Source organism: Galeopterus variegatus, unplaced genomic scaffold, assembly GCF_000696425.1.
Source record: "Galeopterus variegatus unplaced genomic scaffold, G_variegatus-3.0.2 Scaffold458, whole genome shotgun sequence".
NCBI lineage: Eukaryota > Metazoa > Chordata > Mammalia > Dermoptera > Cynocephalidae > Galeopterus > Galeopterus variegatus.
In genome coordinates this window covers 360,121-383,876 of record NW_007726569.1, presented here as the reverse complement: position 1 = coordinate 383,876, position 23,756 = coordinate 360,121, and the positions used below count along the sequence as shown (strand labels likewise).

At 36.4% G+C, this 23,756-nt stretch overlaps 1 protein-coding gene across 2 annotated transcripts in view; it reads left to right on the top strand.

Annotated features, from left to right (window-relative positions):
- TCTEX1D1 (Tctex1 domain containing 1) overlaps positions 1 to 23,756 on the top strand; it is a 27,496-nt gene extending 3,740 nt beyond the window's left edge. For both annotated transcript variants that reach the window (XM_008569001.1, XM_008569000.1), the window contains exons 3-5: positions 16,376 to 16,467; positions 22,692 to 22,816; positions 23,545 to 23,756. In XM_008569001.1, the coding sequence (XP_008567223.1) occupies positions 16,376 to 16,467; positions 22,692 to 22,816; positions 23,545 to 23,748 (421 nt within the window). In that variant the 3' untranslated portion in view covers positions 23,749 to 23,756. The remainder of the gene's footprint in view (positions 1 to 16,375; positions 16,468 to 22,691; positions 22,817 to 23,544) is intronic.

Sequence of the window (23,756 nt, the reverse complement as noted above, 5' to 3'; positions counted from 1 at the left end):
TCTCTATTTGCATAATTTTCATTTACCTCTTCCCTTCCAAAACAAATTAGAAAGTCATATAGAATCAAAGCTTGGCCACGTTTGAAGAATTAGAGATTACTGTTTTGTAACTATTACTGATGAAATATAAATACAGATTAAAAGTAACAAGAATACAAAAATCATTTTTATAAACACATTAGTATGGATTTTTCACCAACAACATTTAAATGATAATTATTTTGGTTTTTGACTCTTAAGCAAAATATCAGGATGGATCTTCTATCTGCACTTTTTTTTCTTAAATAGCAAATAACAGCTTCCATGTCCCTTGCAATGGCAGAGGCTATTTAGGAGGCTGCCTCCCAACTCTAACCTGTACCTGCTTTCCTTTGTCTTCCTCACTGTCGGGAATCAAGCTGTAGGCGTGATTCTCCATCATGAATGAGTCTTCAACTACTAGAAAAGTTCTGACAGCTTAGTGGCTATCAAATTCAGGCATCATTTTGAAATGCAATGTTTTATGGAAAAGCATTTACTTTTCATTTGAAAATTATTTTAAAACAGTTTTTGAAAAGACAAATGTCAATAGATAGTATAAAGCATATCCTGAGGTATATTGATGACCTAATACATTATCTCATTTAATTTCCCTAGCATAAATCCTCCTAGGTAGATATCACCCTTACCATTTTACTGTGAAATAACTGAGGCTTACAGGTCAAGTAACTTGATTTGGACTAGGATACAGTTCCAAATCATGAGCATCATATACAGGGTCTACAGACCCCTGCTTACTTCCATAGCACCAGCCTGCCACCATCCTGCTTACATCCTAGCCTGCATCCACACTCAATAATCCTTCAGTGCTCTGTCTGGCCAATCATGAGCATCATATACAGGGTCTACAGACCCCTGCTTACTTCCATAGCACCAGCCTGCCGCCATCCTGCTTACATCCTAGCCTGCATCCACACTCAATAATCCTTCAGTGCTCTGTCTGGCCTCCAGCCATTGCCTCAAATTGCTGTCCCATGCAGTACTGCCACTTTCCTGGAATGCTCTTCTTAACACTCTTCTCCTGGCTTCCCTCTCCTCTTCCTTTGGAATTTAGCTCCATCTCCACTCTCCAGGAAGCTCTCTCTAATTACCCAACTACGAACACCTGCGCCTCCAGACTGAGTTGGATGCTCTTCTTTTCTGCTTCTGCTGGTTTTTCCTTCTACATGGACCTGTATTTGGCTGTTCTCTTGCCCAGCTCCCTTAATAGATTGTGGACTTATTTGCTTTTATAGTGGTAATCATACTGATAAGGAAGGCAAGGAAGAATAGAGGTAGACCTACTTGAAAAGTTGCTTCTTGAGTGTGGTATAAGATCAGCACTTAGCTCTACAGTCTCGGTTTCTATGTTTGCAGTCTTCTAAAGTTTTAGCTCATGCTTAACGGATCCCCAAGCATAATAAATATCTAAAGTACCTTCTGAATTGTGAAAGGAAGATTGCATTTATATCCAATGTAATTATTGTTAACTGTTTTCAGAATTAGTCTTTTTATTTGTTATGTTTTCGTTATAACGTAATTTTTATGTCTCATTAAAGAAGAAGAATCTTAAGCTGGATTTTATCATCCTAACATAATAACTATTACCATGTTGGCATATTTCTTTCTGCATAGTTATTATAATACTCCATCTATTATTTTGAATTTTTTCTTGTTTTCACTTACATAATTTATAATTATAAGAATGGCAATCACTGTCATTTATTGAGCCCTTACTGTGGACCTAATTTATGCCTCATGGAAGTTCTGTAGCAGGGTTTGGTAAATTATAACCGAAGGGCCAAGTCTAGTCTGCTACCTGCTTTCATATGGTCCCTTAGCTAAGTATGGTTTTTGCCTGGTTAAAAAAAAAGTCAAAAGGAGAACAATATTAGGTGGCATGTGAAAATGATAAGAAATTCAAATTGCAGTACCCATAAATAAAGTTTATTAGAACACGGCCATGCCTATTCATCTATGTATTGTCTCTGGCTGCTTTCACACTACAGCGGCAGTGCTGAGTAGTTGCAATAGAAACCATAGGCCCCGCAAAGCCAAAAATACTTTCTATTTGGCCTTTTACAGGAATGTTTTCTGTCTCCTGCTCTATAAAGATAGATGATATTATTATTACCATTTTACAAATGAAGAAACAGAATTTTAGAGAGATTGAGGCTGTAAACCTATAGAATTGGCAAATAGCAAATGTGCTTTTGTTTACCAGTCAAGTATTTTCATTTGCTAAAAATCGGCAATTTATGTGTAATTTGCATGAATAAAACTATTTTATTCATTCACCAGAACTTTCTGTTTCCTACCCATGGGTAAGGGCAGGTATTTACAATGATGTCTTTCTTGTTGGAAGATCGGCCTTTGGCAGACATTGAACAGTGTTTGAACAGATATGGTTTTCTCATAGAAGCCATGAGGTCAAGTAACTTTCCCAGAACAATGTGACATGATATCCAGGTTTCTTATTCTTGAGGGCAACAGTTCCACTAGTAGGTTAGGGCTCAGGTTGGGGAATGAAAAGTATTTCTTTTGCCTTAAACCAAAATTACAGCAATGTCATGTTACCAGAACTTTCTGTATGGATCCTACCACTCTCCACTTGAACCTACTGATGGTAACTAACACTATAACACTATTTATCTACTTCTGTCACTTATTCATTTATCCAGAATTGATTGAGCTTCTACTATGGGTCAATTATTGTGCCAATGTTAGACATATAAAGATGAATAACTGTAAGGTTCTAACTAGTGAAATTCATTTTTCAAGGAAACTGGGAGCCACCTGGTAACCATACTAGAATAGGTTTTTCCAGTAAAAGTGACCAAAATGGAAATGTATTCATTACTTCATGTGAAGCATTTATTGAACAAAGAGAGCATTCTAGGTGCTAAGTGGTGAATCATACAAACAATCCCTGCTCTTATGGAGTTTAGAATCTGGTGGGAAAGACAGTGAACAAGTAATTTTAAATGTGGTAAGTTTACTGTATGATTCCAACCTATAGTATCCCAAGCTATACTACTGTGAACTGCTTATGGGCAGTTAAAAATGACATTGGCAAGCCTGTTTCCTCATTTTGATACCTGAAGGATGAGGCTAGAGGTCAGAAGATCAAAGCTAGGGAATAAGTTGCATTGCTGTCTACATCAAACTAAAGCCCCTACAGGATCTGGCTGAGATACAGCATCCCCCTGAAAGAGAAAAAAGCTCAGGAAAACTGAAATGGCCATGTTCCCAAATTAAACTACAATAAAAAATAATTATTAATGAACTATTAATTATTAAATATTAACTAATTATTAATAATAACTAATTATTATTGTACTTTATAAGTTGTTAAGCTATTTCACATATGATATCCATGTACTTCCCATAAAAAACCTGTGGGTTAAATAGAGAAGACATTTTTATAATCCCCATTTATTTTTATAAATAGGGAAGTGATGGATTTTTTTTATAAATTGTGTTGGGAGAAAACTGGGTGACTCTATGGAGGAAAGTGAAGCTGGTCTCTTACCTTACACCATTTGCATAGGTAGACTCCAGATGGAAAACTGAAATGTGGAAAGTTATACAGCTGGTAGAAGAAAGCATAGGAGAATATCTTTGTGTTCTAGGGGTAAGGAAAGATGTCTTAAATAAGAACCCAAAATTAGAAATGAAACCATAAAGCAAAAAAATTGTTTTTAATAAATATAACTATAATATAGTTTATAATATAAATATAAATATAATGCAGTAAAATTTAGCATTTCTTTTAACAAAAGATGTAATAGACACAACTAACAGGCTGGTAGAAGATACATATTTTTTAAAATCTTGCACATTAAAAATTTTAAAAACCAGGAAAACAATTTAAAAAATAGACAGAGGAGATGATAGCAATTTACAAAGCAAAGCCCAAATGGCTAAGCAGAATACAAAGAGATGCTCAATTTCACTTGAAATCAGAAAAAAATGTAAATTAAAACATCAAGATACCATTTTACACCAATCCAAATGGCAAAACATAGGAAGGGATAACAATACCAAACGTTGGCAAGGCAAGTGATAATAAAAACTGACATAGCCATTCAGCAAAGAAATCTAAGGGTATTTAGAAAATACAGGTATGTGTGTGCTCTATAGGCTCTGCTTTCTCAGAGTATAAGCCCAAGTGTTTACAATGGCCCACAAAGCCCTACATGATCTACCCACCTGACACCTTTGTAACCTCATCTTCTTTCATCCTCCTGCTTCCTGCTGCCTCTGCTCCAGCTATTCTGGCTTCTACACACTTCCTCAAACACAGCAGGCAGCTTCCTGTCTCAAAGCCTTTGCAGGAGCTGTTCTCTCTTCCTGGTATACTTTTCCATCAGCTATCCACCTGGCTCGTTTCCTCACCTCCTTCAATTCTTTGCTCATGGAGGCCTTTCTTGACCACTTCATTTGAAATTGCACATGGAACCCTCTCACCTGCCTACTTTCAAACTTCCTTAACCTGCTCTACTTTTTCTTACAGCATGTACCACCTTCTAACATAATGTATAATTTCCCTTGTTTAGTGTTTTATTGTCTGTTGTCTGTCTTCTCTCACTAAAGTGTAAGTTCCATGAAAGCTGTGACCTTAATTTGGTCTTTTTCAGTACTGTATCCCAAAGACTTAGAATTGTACCTGGCACATAGTAGTCACTAAATAAATTTTTATTGTTGAATGAGTAATTATTGCATTATATTGATTTACGAACAAGCAAGTTCTTTTGCTTCCAAACAAGTTGGGTTCACAGGTCCATGTATGCATTAAGTCCAGAGTGACTAAGGGCTTTCATCTTGTAGGCATAAGATACATTTACAGCAACTAGAAAATTACATGTTCAAAATTTTAATACAAGGTACACTTTTGCCTACTTGCTGAAGCATTCCATTGTGTATCTATTTTTAAAAAAAAATGTAGAAGAACTCTTTTATTGTGTGGAAATCTGTTTCTCTAGGCCCGACCCCTCCTTGATGATCTCCACAGCATTGGAATGTTTTTGGTCTTAAGCATAACATTCATAAAAAATATCTAAGAAGCTGTTTCCCAAGTAAGGGGGTTTCTATGCATATTTTATCTTATATTCTACATCATGTTTCTCAAGCACAGAGGCTGTAATTTTTCTTTGTATTATCAGTAGTTTCCAAATTGCCTGACACACTGTGGACAATAAATATTTGTTGGAAGAATGAAGAAAAGAAAGAAAGAACAAATGTACAAATTTATACCCTAAAGCCTTCTTTTTTTCTGTGCACCTTGAAATATCTCCACTGGGAGGCAGCACATGACTTTAGTAACAGTTTTTCAAAAAAATTTTAAAACTCATACTTACTACCATTCAAAATACGGTAATTCCAGGCGTTTCATAGTTACAAATAGAAGAAAGAGATGATATTCTGACCTTTTTCACCTACTACTTCAATGGCTACAAGGCCGGTTTATGCATTCAAATAGTCTCTTACCGTAATTTCAAAAGATCTAGGTAATAATAGCAGAGAAAATGTCTGGAAATGAGTTCTCAATACTGATTAGATGCTATTGTGGCTGGTGAGATTTAATTGAAATAATTGTTACTATCCCTAACAGTCAGAGCGATAAGACATGCCTTGTATTTATTCTAAGTAATTCAAGGATTGGTTAGCAAGCAAATTTGTAAGAGGTTTTTAAGAAAACCGAATTTCATGAAAGAGTAAACATGTTCTAACTTCTTAACTTTTTTTTTTTTTTTTTGCCTGTATTTCAGAACACAGGCTATTGGATTAGCACGGGACATTTCCAGTGGCAGCCAGGTACAATATAGGAGGGTTACTTTTGTTATTTTGGACCAGTGTCATAGAGCTATTTCTGCAGGTAGGCTAATTCTAAGTCTATCCTCAGCAATAGCACACGCAATTCCAAGTATTAACTGAATTTTGCATTGGGTTACAAATTGTACTCTTCCCCCTGCAATAGTATTAACTAATTTGTTCAGTGTTTTCACTAATATTTTATGCCAGAATTTGAGTTTTCCTGCATTACTTTTAATCTACCCTTCTTTCTAAAACTTTACAACTCTCGGATAAATTTTGCTACTTGAAATTTTTTTCTCTACGAATGCCAAAAGGGGATAAAACACTTAGACAACAAGAATATTTTTCACATTTAAAAAAAAACTAACTATGGTCTTCCCTTTGCAATGAGATCATATGTATAGAAGAGTTATCATTGCAAACTAGGGAAAGTCTGACCATGACAACTGAAACTCATCCACTTGTAATGTTATGATATATACTAAATAAACTCATTGTGCCGTGTATATAGCACTGGTAATTAAAATTATAAATTAGCAAAATGGAATACTACTGTGCTATAAAAAAGAATGAAATACTACCATTCACAGTGACATGGATGGACTTAGAGAAAATTTTATTAAGTGAAATAAGCCAGGCACAGAAAGAGAAATACTGCATGTTCTCGCTTATTTGTGGGAACTAAAAATAAATATACAAACAAATAAATGGTGGGGTGGGGTGGGGAGAAGACACAACAATCACAGCAATTTCTTGAACTTGTTAAGACAAGTGAACAGATGCGATGTTGATGGCAGGGCGGGTAGGGGGAAAGAGGAATTGGTTAAGAAACATGAAAATCAACTACATTGTATATTGATAAATTAAAATAAAATAAAACAAATTATAAATTTACTTTTTGAGCATCTTACATGTTTTTAAAATTTTTTTGGACTATATTTATTAATTTATTATTTTTTATTGAGACATAGTTGATTGTACATACCTGCAGGGAACAGAGTTGAATATCAATACCTGTGTGCAATATGTGATTCTCAAATTAGGATAATTAGTATATTCAGCATTATACAATGTAATCATTTTTTGTGGCCCTTTACCAATTCCTTCTTTATCCCCCTGCCCCTTCCTCTTTCCCACCTCTGGTAACCTCAGTTCTGTTCTATCCTTTTGAAAGATCAACGAATTATTGTGATTGTTGTATCTTTCTTTTTTATTTCTTTTTTTAGCTTCCACTTGTGAGTGAGGACGTGGTATTTCTCTTTCTGTGCCTGGCTTATTTTATTTAATGTGATTTTCTCTAAGTTTGTCCATGTTGCTGTGAATGTCAGTATTTCATTCTTTTTATGGCAGAGTAGTATTTCATTGTGTAAATATACCACATTTTCCTTATCCTGTGTAAATATACCACATTTTCCTTATCCAGTCATGTAACGATGGACATTTAGGTTGGTTTCAATTCTTGGTTACTGTAAATAGGGCTGCAATAAACATTGGAGCGCAGGTTTCCCTTCAACATGACGATTTCCAATCTTGTGTATATACCCAGCAGTGGAATTTTCCATAATGGCTGCATTAATTTACAGTCTCACCAACAATGTAGGAGGGTTCCCCTTTCTCTGCAACCTCTCCAGCATTTATTATTCTCTGTCTTCTTGATAATAGCCCGTCTAACTGGAGTGAGATGATATCTCAGTGTAGTTTTGACTTGCATTTCCCTGATGCTTCATGATGTTGAGCATTTTTTCATGTGTCTGTTGAACATTTTATACAACTTCCTGTGAAAAAGGCCTATTCAGCTCCTTTGCCCATTGTTTAATCAGGTTGTTTTTTTTAACTTTTTTGAGTTTCTTGTATATTCTGGATATTAATCCGTTGTCTGATGCATAGTTTGCAAATATTTTCTCTCACTCTGTAGGTTGTCATTTTGCTCTGTAAATTGTTTCTTTTGCTGGGCAGAAGCTTTTTAGTTTGGTATAATCCCATATCTTTGTTTTTCCCTTTGTTTCCTGTGCTTAGGGGGTCATATTCATAAAGTCTTTGCCCAGTTCTACTTCTTGAAATGTTTCCCCTATGTTTTCCATTACTAGTTTTGTAGTTTTAGGTCTTATACTTCAGTCTTTAGCGCATTTGAGTCGATCTTGGTGTATGGCAAGAAGTATGGGTCTAGCTTCATTCTTCCACGTATGGATATCTAGTTTCCCAGCACCATTTATTGAAGAGGCAGTCTCTTCCCCAGTGTATGTTCTTAGTGCCTTTGTTGAAAATCAGTTGGTTGTAAGTATGTGGGTTGATTTCTGGGTTCTCTATTCTGTTCCATTTGTCTGAGTATCTGTTTTATGCCAGTACCATGCTATTTTGGTTACTATAGTGTTGTAGTATAACTTGAAGTCAGGTAGTATTGTGCCTCCAGCATTATTTATTTATTTATTTATTTGCTCAGGTTTGCATTGGCTAGTTAGGGTCTTTTGTTGTTCTGTATGAATGTTAGGATTGTTTTTCTATTCATGTGAAGAATGTCATTGGTATTTTGATGGGGATTGAATTGAATCTGCAGATCTCTTTGGGTGATACGGACATTTTCACAATGTTAATTCTTCCAATCCAAGAGCATGGAATGTCTTTCGTTCTTTTTGTGTCCTCCTGAATTTCTTTCAACAGTGATTTGTAGTTCTTGTTGTAGAGACCTTTAACCTTCTTGGTTAAATTGATTTCTAAATATTTTAATTTTTTGGTGACTATTCTAAATGGGATAGATTTCTTGCTTTCTTTTTCTGCTATTTTGTTGTTGGAGTATAAAAATGCTGATGATCTTTGCATGTCAATTTTGTATCCTGCAACTTTACTGAAATTGTTTATCAACTCAAAGAGTTGTTGTTGTTGTTGTTGTTTGTAGAGTCTTTAGGCTTTTCTATACATAGGATCATGCCATCTGCAAATAGGGACAGTTTGACTTTGTCTTTTCTAATTTGAATGCCCTTTATTTCTTTTTCTTGTCTGATTGCTTTGGCTAGTACTTCCAATACTATGTTAAAAAGGAGTGGTGAGAGTGAGCATCCTTGTCTTGTTCCTGTTCTTAAGAGAAAAGCTTTCAGCTTTTTCCCATTCAGGATGATAGTGGTGGTGTGTTTGCCATATACGGCTTTTATTGTATTTAGATACTTTCCTTCTATACCTAATTTGCTGAGACTCTTTATTATTAAGGGATGTTGACGTTTGTCAAATGCTTTTTCTGCTTCTGTTGGGATAATTGTATGTTTTTTGTCCTTTATTTTCTTGATGTGGTATATCACATTTGTTGATTTCCATATGTTGAATCATCCTTGCATCCCTGGGATGAATCCCATTTGATCGTAGTGTATAATTTTTTTGATGTGTTGCTGTATTCTGTTTGCTAATATTTTATCTGAGATTTTTGTGTCTATGTTCATCAAAGATATTGGCCTATAGTTTTCTTTTCTTATTGTATCTTTGCCTGGTTTTGGTATCAGGGTGATGCTGGACTCAAAGAAAGAGTTTGGGAGAGTGGCCTCTGTTTCGTTTTTTTGGAATAGTTTGAAGAGAATTGATATTAATTCCTCTTTAAAGTTTGATGGAATTCAGCAGTAAAGCCATCCGGTCTTGGCGAAAGAGTTTGGGAGAGTGGCCTCTGTTTCGTTTTTTTGGAATAGTTTGAAGAGAATTGATACTAATTCCTCTTTAAAGTTTGATGGAATTCAGCAGTAAAGCCATCCGGTCTTGGGCTTTTCTTTGTTGGGTGATTGCTGATTACTGCTACAATCTCATTGCTTGTTATTGGTCTGTTCAGATTTTCTGTTTCTTCTTGGTTTAGTCTTGGTAGTTTGTATGTGTGCAGAAATGTATCTGTTTCCTCCAGGTTTTCATATTTGTTGGTGTATAATTGTTTATAATAGTCTCTAATGATTCTTGGTCTTTCTATTGTTCAGTTATAATGTCTCCTTTCTCATTTCTGATTTCGGTATTTGGGTTTTCTCTCTTCCTTTTTTAGTTAGCCTAGCTAATGACTTGTCTATTTTGCTTATCTTCTCAATAAACCAATTTTTTGTTTCATTAATATTTTGTATCATTTATTGTGTCTCTATTTCATTTAGTTCTGCTCCAATCTTAATTATTTCTTTCCATCTACTATCTTAGGATTGAGTTGTAATTGTTTTTCTCATTCTTTGAGGTGTAGCATCAGATTGGTTATTTGAAATCTTTCTATTCTTTTGATGTTAACATTTATTGCAATAAATTTCTCTCAGTACTGCTTGTGCAGTTTCCCACAGATTTTGGTGTGATGTGTCTTTATTTTCATTAATTTCAAGAAAATTTTTGATTTCCTGTTTAATTTCTTCTTGGACCTACAGGTCATTCAGGAGCATGTTGTTTAGTTTCCATGTGTTTGTATGGTTTCCAGAGTTTCACTTGTTAGTGTTTTCTTGTTTTAATCCATTGTAATCTGAAAAGATACTTGAAACAATTTCACTTTTTGATACTTTGTTTATTTGTGATTTAACATGTGGTCTATCCTGAAGAATATTCCATATGCTGATGAGAAAATGTATATGTTGCAGTTGTTGGATGAAATGTTCTGTAGATATCTGCCAAATCCAATTGATCTGAAATGTGATTTAAATCCTGTGTTTCTCTGTTCATTTGTTGCCTAGATGATCTGTCCAATGTTGAGAGAAGTATGTTCAGGTCCCCAACTATTATTGTATTTGAGTCTCTTTCTTAGGTCTAATAGTATTTGCTTTATATATCTGGGTGCTGTGATGTTGGGTGCATATATAGTTACAATTGTTATGTCTTCTTGCTGGATAGATCCCTTTATCATTATATAGTGGCCTTCTTTTTCTCTTTTTATAAGTTTTTGGTTTAAAGTCAATTTTATCTAATATAAGAATAGCTATTTCTGCTCATTTTTTATTTCCATTTGTGTGGTATATTTTTTTCCATCCCTCCACTCTTAGTCTGTGTTTGACTTTACCGGTGAGGTGAGTCTCTTGTAGATAGCATATACCTGAGTCTAGCTTTTTAATCCAGTTAGCCAGTCTGTGTCTTTTGAGTAGGAATTTAATTGATTTACATTTAGGGTTGATACAGAAAGGTATTGTCTTACTCCTGCTATTTTATCCATTTTCATTTGATGTTTTAAATATATTTTGTTTCTTTCTTTCCCTTTTATTATTTGTTTTGGGGGTTGTTGGTTTTTGGAGGTGGTAAGATACAGTTTCTTTCTCTTTCTCATGTGCATTTTTGTTCTACCACTGGGTTTTGTTTTTCTTTGTGTGTTCATGGTATTTGTTATAGTTTTATGGATTCCAGATACAGTACTCCCTTGAGGATTTCTTGTAGGGCTGGTCTTGTGGTGGTGAACTCCTGTAGTTTTTGTTTGTCTGGGAAATATACTATTTCTCCTTCATTTCTGAAGGATAGCCTTGTTGGGTATAGTATTTTTGGCTGGCAGGTTTTTTTCTTTTAGTATTTTGAATATATCATCCCATTCTCTTCCGAACTGTAGAGCTTCTGTTGAGAAGTCTGCTGTTAGTCTGAACAGGACTTCCTTATAGGTGACTTGATACTTTTCTCACCATTGTTAGGATTCTCTCTTTGTCCTTGAGCTTTGCCAGTTTGACTATAATTTGTCTTGGAGAGGACCTTTTGGGATTGAATCTGTTTGGGGATCTCTGAGCTTCCTGAATCTGAAGGGTCGTGTCTCTCCCTATACCTGAGAAGTTTTCTGTTACTATTCCATTGGATATGTTCTTAATGCCTTTTCCTTTCTCCTCTCCTTCAGGAACCCCCGTGATTTGGATATTTGTGTGCTTAAGGTTATCTGCTATCTCTCTTACATTTTCTTCATTTTTAAAAATTCTTTTCCCTTTTTTTTTCTTTTTTGTCTGTCTGAGTTATTTCAAAGAGACTGTCCTCAAGATCAGAAATTCTTTCTTCTGCTTGCTCTAGTCTGCTGCTTAAGCTCTCAGTTTTGTTTTTTATTTCATTGAATGATTCCTTCAGTTCCATGAGTTCTGCTACATTCTTTTTAAAGTATTGATCTCTTTGTAAATTTTCTTCTTCATGTCCCAGATAGTTTTGCTCAGTTCATTGTGTTGGCTAACTGTGTCTTCTCGTATTTCATTGTGTTTCCTTAAGATTGTTGCTTGGAATTCCTTTTCAGTCATATCAAGGGTCTCTGCTCTATGGGGTCTGGTACTTGTGAGTCATTGTATTCCTTTGGTGGACTCATATTTTCTTGTTTTTTCATGTCTCTACTAGCTCTATATTGATGCCTGGTCATCTGGTACAGTACTTTCTTCTTCTATTACTCTCCTTCCTTGGACTCTGCTGGTGACCCTCCTTGTGTCAATGCAGTCAAGTGTTGGGAGTCCATCTGCACCGTGGCAGTGGCTGCTGTGGCTGCTTCTTTGGTAGCAGGTCACCCTTGCAGTGGTGATGGCTGTGGCAGTGGCTTTGGTCAGCTGCCTGCATGACAATGGTGGCTTCAGCATCAGTGGGCTGCTCGCACAATGATGGTGGCTGCCTGGCAGCTCTGGTAGTGGCAGTGACTGCAGCAGTAGTGGTTGCATTGGCCACCTGCTTGGCTGTGGCATCTGTAGCAGTGGCCTGTACAGCTGTAATGTCCACAGTGGCAGTGGGATTATCTTGCAGCAGTGGCAGCAGCAGCGTTGGTGGCTGCAACTGCCTCTGTCACATTTGCAGTGTCCATGGCAGCAGCAAAGTTACCTTGTGGGAACAGAAGTGGCACTGGCAGCTGAAGTTGTCTTCCTTGCATCTGCAGTGTCTTTGGCAACAGTGCAGTTACCTTGTGGCAGTGGCAGCAGTGCTGGCAGCTACAGCCTCTCCCTCACATCTGCAGTGTCCTTGGCAGCAGTGGGGTTAACTTGCAGCAGCAGTAGTAGCAGTGGTGGTTGCAGCCTCCCCCTCCCTGACATCTGCAGAGTTTGTGGCTGCAGCAATGGGCCACTCGCAGGACTGTTGCTCTGTGGGGAGCTGCTCTGTGATGGGTGATGGATGCTGGGACCAGACAATGGCTCCTATGACTACAGCAGTCATGGTGGTGGGCCCATTTCCATCTTATTCTGTGGGAGGAATGCGCCTTATGTACCTCTAGTCCATCATCTTCCCATGCTTTTATTTAAAGATTTCAAAGAGCTTGAGTGGAGCTCAATAGTAAATATAGCCAAGCTTTCCTAAGCCCATATTCTAAACTGCAGTTTTAAAATATATGAACTCTTTTATTTCTAAAATCTACCAAGCCCATATTCTGGTTTAATGTTATTTGCCCACACTGCAAGCATTTTAAATATTTTATCTCTTCCTTTTGTTTTTTTCTCAAGAAATATTTTTCCTATTCAACTTATTCTCTTTTCTCTCTCTCCCATTTGCCAACCCATTTAATTCTAATGTGGGAATTATAATATCTCAGTTTTTAAAAATGCCATAAACATGGTTTTAAAAAAGTAAAATTTTCCTACAGTTTTCCATGAAGTTATAATCTTGATTGATACATGGTCAGCCTTCCAAGGTACAGAAAAGCAATAGACCAGCCAAATATTTTCCCTCTGCATGATAAAAGTTGCCAGGTTTCCAGGAAAATATCTGAAAAACCTTACTCCTCAAAGCCCCTTCTCCACAAAACTAACTTCAGGTATCATGTTTTATTACTTGTGATGTTCCACTTCTAAGAAGCAAACTCTGTATCAGCTAGAATTTCTGTCATATCTAATGCTTCTTATAATAATTTTTATTATAAATACTGTTATATAACAGTAGCTTAAACAAAATAGAAATTTATTTTTCTCTTATATAAAAGTCTGGAGGGAGGTAGTTCAGAGATCTAGGCTTCTTTTTTTTTTTTTATTTGTAATCCATGAAGTTATCACAAAATCCAAAATAGCTGCCCAACTCTTGCCATTATATCTACTTTCCAGTCACCAAGAAGGCTAAAAACTCTCTCCTACTGGTTAAATTAATTCTTTTGAGGGAGCTCTCTAAGAATTTCCATCCAACAGTTCCATTTATATCTCATTAGTGCATAAGCCACATAGCCACAATAGCACAGAAAGAGACTAAGAATTTATCTTTAATCTGTACAAAAATATTTCCACAAATTTAGGGTTCTATTACCAAAGAAGGAGAGAACAACATTGGAAAGCAAATGGTAGTCCCTGCCACAATGTTCATTACAATTTTCTTTATAATAGTGAAATATTTGAAATAACCTAAATAATGGCCTGGAGAACAAATGGTTAAGTAAAATACAGAATGTTCATATATTAAATACTGTTTTATTATTTAAAATATTCATTACTGTTTGTTGACATGGAAAGTTATCCACACTACATTTTTGAGTGAAAAAATAAGCCCAGTATCTATAATATAGTTCCATATGTAAAATCATGTTTGAAAAGATTTTTTTTAATGTTAACATTTTTTTAATGTTAAAACTAACCCACTGGGGTTAGTAATTTTTTGTGTAATTTTACTTCCTCCTTTATACTTCTCTGTATGTTTTGAAATTTTTACAATGAGCATACACCGTTTAGATGATAACTGTGGAAATAAAAAAGCACTAAATTAAATCATCTTCAATAACTCAAAAAAAGTCAGCCTGTAAAACTTTCTATTTGCACACCAATTTTCAACCAGTGAAGTTTTTAAGCTGCCTGTATGACACTTACCAATTTTATAGCAATCATATTATGAAGTGCAGTGATTGATTATCAATCTTTAATAACACTAAGCAAAGCAATAGTGAAGACTGTTTGTAAAAGTCCTATTTGCTTTTTTGTCTTGGACTTCTAACACCAGCTAATTTGAGTTTTGTACCAACTCTACTTCTCTTTCTATGAATTTTAATATGGTGTCCAATAGAAAAGAAATAGGGTTTTTATCAATACCTTCTACATGTTTGTGTAAGTAAGTTTTAATGACAGTAATTAATTATTTCAGGTAGTCATTGCCCCTATTTCATTCTGTTAGATATAATCATGTGTGAGACTGTCGCTGGGAGATAAATAAGATATTGGAAACATAAGTCTGTCTTTTCTACATGTATGATGTTAAGCCCCTTGCCTCATTCCCTTTATCTCTGAAATGGGTGGAATAATGACCCCTTTACTTACTTCAAAGGGTATTGTGAAGGTAAAATGAGGTAATTGATGGGAAATGTTTTGCAAAATTAAAAGTTGCATATATGATACTGGGGCAGACTGGCTTATCTTAGAATCAGTGGGGTATACAACATTGGGTTTTTTAAGCAGAAGCTATCATCTTTGGTATACTGCCCACAACACCTGCAGCCAGTATGGCCAAACAGATTGGTTGCTACTTCAAAGAGCAGCAGATAATTGAGGAAGGCAGGTGTTATAAGAATGAAGACTAAATCACTAATCCAGAAATCCATTGTGAAAAAAGCAACCAGAATTTCTTGCATCCGTTTCTTGAGCTGGGTGGGTAAACCTTAATTTATCATGTAAATTGTATTGTATTAAAAGATTTTTGAAAATAGATTATCCATGATTTTCTCAGTATATCAATTTGCAAGAAGTTCACTAATTCCAAACAGCTGAGAATGAAGTATTTAAACTACTTGTAGAGGGAAAAGATCCCAAAAGATTAAGAACAAATATCTCTTTCTCATTTAGTTAAAGCAAAACTATAGCCTGCTTAGAAAAGTGGTCACTCTGAAAACACACATACTATTATATCTCCTTTGAAATGACATCTGTCTTAACTTCCATTTTCACAGGTGGAGAAAATTGGGGGTATAGCGTTCTGAGACTGCCATTAGTTACTGAATTTCTTCTGAACTAAGTTGAATTAAGTAGTGCTGGAAGGACATTACGGGCTCCTCTTTGCTTGGGTCTCTTGTTTAGCACCTGGGAAAGCTCATATTGCCTTGGTAACCAAGCCAAAACCCTTTCTTAATGTTGAAAAGGGTTATTGATGCTTATTGATTTATGATAGTTTGGGTGAATTGCGGTTTTTTTCACCTTGTAGATTAGTTTTTCTTTTTTTTTATACTAAGGGGATTTTGTGAGGTACATATAATCGTGAACTCTTTATAATACCCCATGTATGTATAGAATTGTTTCCCAACATTTTAAACTTCCTCATATATTCTCCAGTCTTATTATTGAGCTTCGTGTACTTTGAAGAGAGCCTTTGCATCTGTGGCAGAGACATGACAGGCAAGGCCATTTGAAACATGTACTCTGTTACCTTATAGACATAGATCAACCCAGAAACACTTTCTGGATAATCAGATGACCTACGTAACTGCACTGGGCTTCAACCACTACATTGAGACCTGTTCCACGTAATTTCTCTACATCTTAGCATTTTCATCTCTAAAATGTTTTAGACTTTAAATATGTCACTGGATATTTACATAGGACTTGAAATTTTTTTAGAGAAAACTTTACCTTTATAACCTTTTAGCTTAAAGCAATACCGTGTTTTGTTATTATTGTTATAATAATGATTAAAAATTTATTTTCTCCCTTGCTCTTAGCTCCATGAGTACTGTGTCTTATATGGATGAACCTAACCAGCATGATGATGTCTCTCACCTTACAGTTCAGATGGAAAACTCCTATCAGCTGGGTGTGTAATTTTATCTTTCACCCCTATTTTAAATGTCTACTTTGGTGACTGACATTTACTTAAAATTATATCTGATAACCTAACATTATCTTTAATCCTAGCATGATATGCTGCTTTAGTTTTTTCCTCTGCAAAATGGGAGCAATATCCATTGCCTAGTTTTCTTCACCAGTGTTTCCTGAATACCAAGCAATTCACTGAGTGACACTGATATGTATAGTAAATTACTGAATTAAGAAGTTCATTGGGTATTTCCGGGTGGATATATATATATATATATATTATATGTGTTTGTGTGTGTGTGTATTAAAAGAAAGAGATATGCATTAATGTTTTATCCAACAAAACCAAGCAATGTTGTTGACAGGAGGGGGAAAAAACCTCAAGGAAGTGATTTATGGTCCCCTGTTGACAGAGATGTTTATCCATTACCACTGAGGTTTCAGGTCTTTGAAAACAAAGATCTTTGCACCTGCCCCTATACTCCCAGATGGAGTCCATGGCGAGTATATTTTCCCATTCATGTTTCCTCCTAGACCTACTTGTTTTCTCTAAATGTGTACCTTCCCACTGTTACCTGAATCCATATATAATTACTGCTATATAGAAATTCCACTGAGACTTACAAGGGGCATAGTAAGACTCTGTGGGCCAGGGTGATTCATCTGTGGCCAGTTAACCCCAGGAAAATTATAGACCATAAGCACAACCCATTAGGCTTTGTAGCCAGTTTTCTACAGTAATCACGAAGACTACACGGATTACAGGGCTTCATGATTAGACAATCTACTGGTATATTCATAGTGCCTTTGACAGCTAATATTCCTGCCATCCAATATACTTTAATCCTCCTTCTGGTAGCCCTACACAATTTCCTTTGGTGAAGTCCCACCATCACCATCACCACCACCTTTGATCTGTAATATTCTGTTGTAGCTTACACTGGCTTCACAGATGAAGCAGTGACTGACTCTAGGATGGCATGCAATCCTGGTTTAATACAATCAAAGTCTTTGAGATGAAATTCAGGAAATGTTTGGCCTGCTGGAAAAGCAGATAAGACCCAGGATCCCAAACAAGTAGGGGCTATAGCAGCTTCTGCCATCTTGCCCTTACATGGAGCCTGAAACAGAGAGAACAATCGAATCCTGATGTCATCATTTGAGTCCTAAATCCAGCTAGCTATCCTTAGACTTTTCAGTTAGGCAAGCCAAGTTTGGGTCAGGATTTTCCCCACTTGCAACTAAAAGTTCCTAGCCATTGGGTGCTTATGACTTTGAGCTGTGCAGATTTCAACAAGGTAAAGTAGATGAAATGTGAATCCTTGTGTTTCTTCTTCATGAGGCTATGTTTTCACAACTTATTTCCTCAAATATACTAACCAAATCATCTTATCAGTTTTAGAAATACTGTGTGTTAGAAAAGCAATTTTAGAGATAGCTCAGTATGGATAAAATATTTTCATATTTTCTTATAAAAGTCTGTGTGGATTATTCTATGATTAAAATCTTTTATGCTTGACAATATACATCCATAAGCGTTCAACTGGCCATTTTATCAATACTCAATCCAAACTATGTTTCCGCTTGCACTTGCTTCTGGGTTTATTTTGCAGGTAAAAGGTACTTTGTGGGCCTTTGGTAAAGATTTTCTCATAGATACACAATGTAACACTGGCCAGAAGAATGGGGGGCGGGGTGTAATAAGTCAAATCACTAGCACTATTGTGTTTAATTAATTTTTCATTCTATCCAACAATGTTTGCATCATCTAAACACATTTTAAATATGTAGCATGTTTGTCCTCCCTTTATCTAAGTAATTATAGCTACCAAAACTGAGATGAAACATGAGTAAAATTCATGAGAAGAAAAAAGGGATGGAAAAAAGAAGCTATATTTCTTGTAATAAAGCACCATTTACATTTTCTCATTAATTAATTACTGAAACAAGAGCATAGAAGTACAGGCTGTGGGATCTGATATATCTGAATTCAAGTACTAGTTTTGCCAGTTCTTAGTTAAATGATGTTTGAGCAAGGTGTTTGGCATTCTTAAATCTCAGTTTCTTCATCTATAAATTGGGAAAATAGTCTGTACATCATAGGGATACTGTGAGAATCAAATGAAATGATGTTTGAGCAAGGTGTTTGGCATTCTTAAATCTCAGTTTCTTCATCTATAAATTGGGGAAATAGTCTGTACATCATAGGGATACTGTGAGAATCAAATGGAATAATAAATTCAAATTTCTTCTCCATTCATTATGCTATTGCTCCCCAAAGTGACTGACTCTAGGACCTTGCCATATATCACTAAGAATAAAAGCCTCCCATGATAGTCACTATAACTTCCTATTAATTGTGGAATAAGTGCTTCGCAGAACTTTTTATGGAGCGATGATGTGTTATCCTTTAAAAACACAGACTATAAGCACCAGGTCAGACAAGAACTTTTGGAGGCCATCTTTGCTGCCACGTCAAGATATCCTGCCTGAGAATGAAGCCAACATAATGGAAAGTAGATCCCAAATATCGAGGGAGAGAAAGAGATCGTTTGAGTTCAGCTTCCATGAGGTGCTCAGGGCCTGTCTCTGATGTCAGGTGTTCGTAGACAGAACCTGCCACTCTCTCAGTTGACTGTGGCACCCCGTGGGGTCCTTTCCCAACCATGGGCCCTCACTGTCGTCCCCTTACAGCCTCTTCCATCTTGCTGCCTTCTCAGCAAGGCAAATGCCATCTCCTCCTGCAGAATGCAACAACCACAATAACAGGAAAAATTCTAATAAGAATAAATATCTAATGAGTGTTTATTGTGTGTCAGGCACTATCCTAAACATTTTTAATATTTTACCTAATTTAAACCTAACAAAACCAATATGTTGTAATTCTTATTATTACCCCCAATTTGGGGCAGTTGAGGCATAGTTATGTTAATTATATCTTTATCCTTTCTTAAATCTCGTAAAGATAAGTTTTGTTTGTTTTTTTAGGGTTTTGGGGGTTTTTTTGTCTTGACCCTTCAGGTCTTTGCCTTTTGATTTCTAAAACAATTTTTCCCTCCTAAGGAAATAATAATAATAATAATAATAATAATTCAAAAATTAAAAAGAAGAAGAGCAGCTTTGCCATTCACATTAGCTGACTCTGAAGGTAGCTTCAGGAGCTAGTTTTGGAAGTCAAAAGCTGAACATTGACTCTTTGTATCTCAACAGCCCAATCTGAGAAAGGCAGTGGGTGATTCTGGATACATAAGGGAAAGGTCATGAAGAAGTAAAATAAGAAAATTTCATTGCTATATTTCAAAATATTTTCAAAACAGAATCTGGTGAATGAGTTTTAAAAAACACAGCAAAGTGTGGGAAGGACATTGGTACAGCTGGAACACAGGAACTACTGGAAGCAGGGAATCAAGTGCCACCAGGATTCTCTTTCCAGTACTAACCTATATGTAGCTTCCTTCTCTCATTGTGACCTGGCTGCCTTCCCACCATGAAAAACATGGCCTCCAGCAATTCTTAAGGGTCACATGTCATAACTTTTTCCACCAGAAAAAGGTTAATTCTTTTTACCTAGTTCCAGTTTAAAATAAAAATTTCAAGAAGGAACTCTAATTGGCCTGTCCTTCACCCCCAGTCAACCAACCATGCCCTGGTCTTGGACTTACCTCATGGGAAGTAGTCATAAATCTGAAAGAACAACCTGGTTAGAGTAGGAAAAGAACCAGTTCCTAGACGGGGACATCCTGTTCCCAAATGAAAGCAGGGAGTACTAGGCAGACAAAATATTTGCACTAACGGAAGTTACTATTTTCTGAAGAGAACAGAGCCTGCAAGTAGGTATAATGTGGGGCAGAATTAAGTTCCAGGTGAACGATGTAGGTCAGGCAAGGTATATGCAATGTGAGTGCTTAGAAGGAGGCAGTGAAAAAGAGAAGGGTGTCAATCTAAAGGACCTAATCTGTTTAATTTAGTCAAAGCTAGTGGTACCATTTTTAAGTTTCTTAAACAGAAAGGGGGAAATCACCCTCAAATTTAGCTTCATTTCACAAGACCATGAAAGTGGAAATCTTTTAAAAGATGCACAGGAAGGTGACACAGAGGTCTGTAAGTAGCCAGGAGCTTGCTTACAGGGGTACTTGTATCTGTTGCCCTATCTCTGAGCCCAAGAAGCAGGAACAAGCAAGACCTACCCTTCACAGGTTTATAACTGCTTGTCTCTGTTCTGTGGGTTAATTATTAAGAGTCATTGTGTCAGATGTCTCCACTTTATATGTTCAGATTTATCCCCCACCCCGAAGCAAGACCTACCCTTCACAGGTTTATAACTGCTTGTCTCTGTTCTGTGGGTTAATTATTAGAGTCATTGTGTCAGATGTCTCCACTTTATATGTTCAGATTTATCCCCCACCCCGATTTAAATTAAATTGAACAGTTCCTAATTATCATCAAAGTAAAAATACTATTTATTGAGCCTTGGGAGGCTGACCTAACTGGACTACAGTCACAGGCTGGTTAAGTTCAGCCGATGGGAAACCTCAGCAGGAAGGCAGATGGAGAGAGAAGTGTGAGGTTGGTGTGTTTATTTCCCTGGCTCCCTGCCTGTGGGTTCATCTCAGACAGGTTACTTCCCTCAACCACAGGTCATAAGCTGCTCTCAAGGGAGCCCTGTCTAAATAACTCTTCTGGGATCTGGTATGAGCTCCCTTTCTAGATTCCTCAAGCCTCGGTGTGGTGAGAGTAACACCCTCCCTTCTACTAGCCAAGGGGTATGCACTATCCCTGTGATTTCCCTGTGCATCTTACCCAGACCTTCCTAAAAAGTGTTTTTATTAAATCCTCCTGGAATTGTGCTAACTTTAGCATGCCATATGTTTCCTTTGACCCTGACTGGTATAGTCACTGAATATAAACACTTAATAGATCCTGATGACAATTAAAAGAGAATTGGATAGGATTCTTGATCTTACTCCATCATCTTTATCAACTCTACAAGTGATGGTTGAGCCTCTGTATGCCAGGCCTGGGCACACGTGCATGTCGTACAGTGACATGAGCATATAACCAGAGGGATGATGAGGCTAGCATTCCTGGGGTGCAGGATAAAGAAGATCCATCTGAAGCTTCTGCTCTGAACGTAGACTGAATGTGGTTGAGAATATAAGCTCTGGCATCAAATAAATCTCGCGTGCATCCCAGCTCTGTCACTGTGTGATTCTGGGCAGGTTACTCAATGTATTTAAACGTCTGTTTCTCCATCTCTGAAGTGGGAATAACAGTGAGATTCACTTCAGAGATCTATGGAATATATATAAGGTAAATGAATTTAAAGTGTTTATCATAGTGTCTGACATAGAAAATGCTCAACAAAAAGTAGCCATTATTTGTGCAATGATTGTTATCTATAAAATATTTAATACTATTTAAATTCAGAAATCATACATTAACATTCCTTATGCCTTCGGCATTGTAGTAGATTCTGAGAAGGATAAAGTCTGATCTTGCTTACATTTTACTGGACAGAAATGCAGTTATGCCTTAGCTCTCATTAAGTGGACTAGGAGCCAGGATTGCAGTGGGACCTGGTGTATCAGGAGTAGGGAAAAGAGAGGGATGATTTTTACCTGAAGGGAGAAGGAAGGCTACCTGGACTTGAAACATGAGTGGCTTTTCTCAGATGGAAAAGATGGGGAATAGCGTTCCATTTGAAGAAAAGAGCAAGAACAAGGACACATGAGCATGCTTTGAAAGACAGATGGAGTCCGGGAGATTGGAGTCCCATGCACATGGGGGCTTTGGGATGGGAGGAGAGTGCAGAGGTTGGGTAGGAGCCAAACCCTAGACCTTGTTAAGGGGAATGTCACTGTGAGATCTGGCAGATAGATTGGAGGGGGAGATACAAGAGTTGGGGAACCAGTTAGAAAGATGTTGAGACTTTGTAGTCCCTAGTAGTGGGAAGGTTGGTGTGAGGAAGACTTTGAATGTCAAACATCAGTAGTATTGAGCACACTTTTTAGGTAATCTGGTAAATGTAGGAGTCTGTTGTCTTGTAGTCCCTCCCAGAGAACCTCACTAGAAACCTAATTAGGACTTCTTTTTTCCTTAAGTAGAGGCCACCTGAAACATTTAATGTCTCTGTATGTTTCAATAATCTTTTGATTAGCCTATGGGATAGGTAGATATAATTTGAAATCACTTCTTAGAAAGAAATTCTGTGTATATTTTCAGGTCCTACCAAACATTTTCCTGTGGTCACTGTCAATGATATTTTGAAAGATGTGTTAACTAACTACCTACAAGAAGAAAAATATGAACCAGAACTCTGTAGACAGATGACTAAAACGATTTCTGAGGTACATATGTGATTTCCCAAAGTGTTAACTATAACTAGAATATTTGTTGAAAGCATAACACCCTCTACTTTTTGATGAAGGGAATTAATTGGCAGTAGCAGTTAAAATGCATATTTATATTTTATGAAAATATTTATTAGGTCATATTCCATATGTGTGTGTGTGTGTGTATAAAAAGCCTTTGTCTACTACAATAATTATGTGCATCATTTGCATGTATTTGTGCCATCAAATACAGACATTGTGGTCTTTAAGTACATTTATGTTTTATCAACCTCAGTGCTGACACTTTATCAAGGTTTTCTCTACCGTCTTTTTTATAACACTTGTTAATAAACATTCATGATTAGTCATATTACAAGAGACTCCAGATTTATGGTCTCTTAATTAGACATGAACAAGACAGTGTAACTAATGCCAACATTCTTTGAAGGGAAGCCATCTTAACATGGACTTTTCAGATGATGTAATAATCATTAAATTCTGTATTCTGAATTACAGTTTTTCCACACCTTAGAAAGTGTAGATTTATTGCTGGTGTTATCATTTTGTCCCTGAATGTCCTATCTCATGCTTGAAGGAAAATCATGATTATGGTTATACAAGAGTTGCTGAAAGTATCTACAATACATTATGGTATTTTCTTAAATTAAATCCACTGTATTTAGACAAAGGTTAAGATTTTTGAGTTTCAAATGAGGAAACTCATTTTTTTTTTTAATTTCTAGGTAATTAAAGCCCAAGTCAAGGACTTGATGATTCCAAGATATAAACTAATTGTGATTATTCACATTGGACAACTAAACAGTCAGAGCATATTTATTGGAAGCAGATGTCTCTGGGATCCTAAAAGTGACACCTTTTCATCTTATGTTTTCCGAAATTCTTCTCTCTTTGCTCTTGCAGGTGTCTATGCAGTTTACTTTGAGTGATTGCAAAT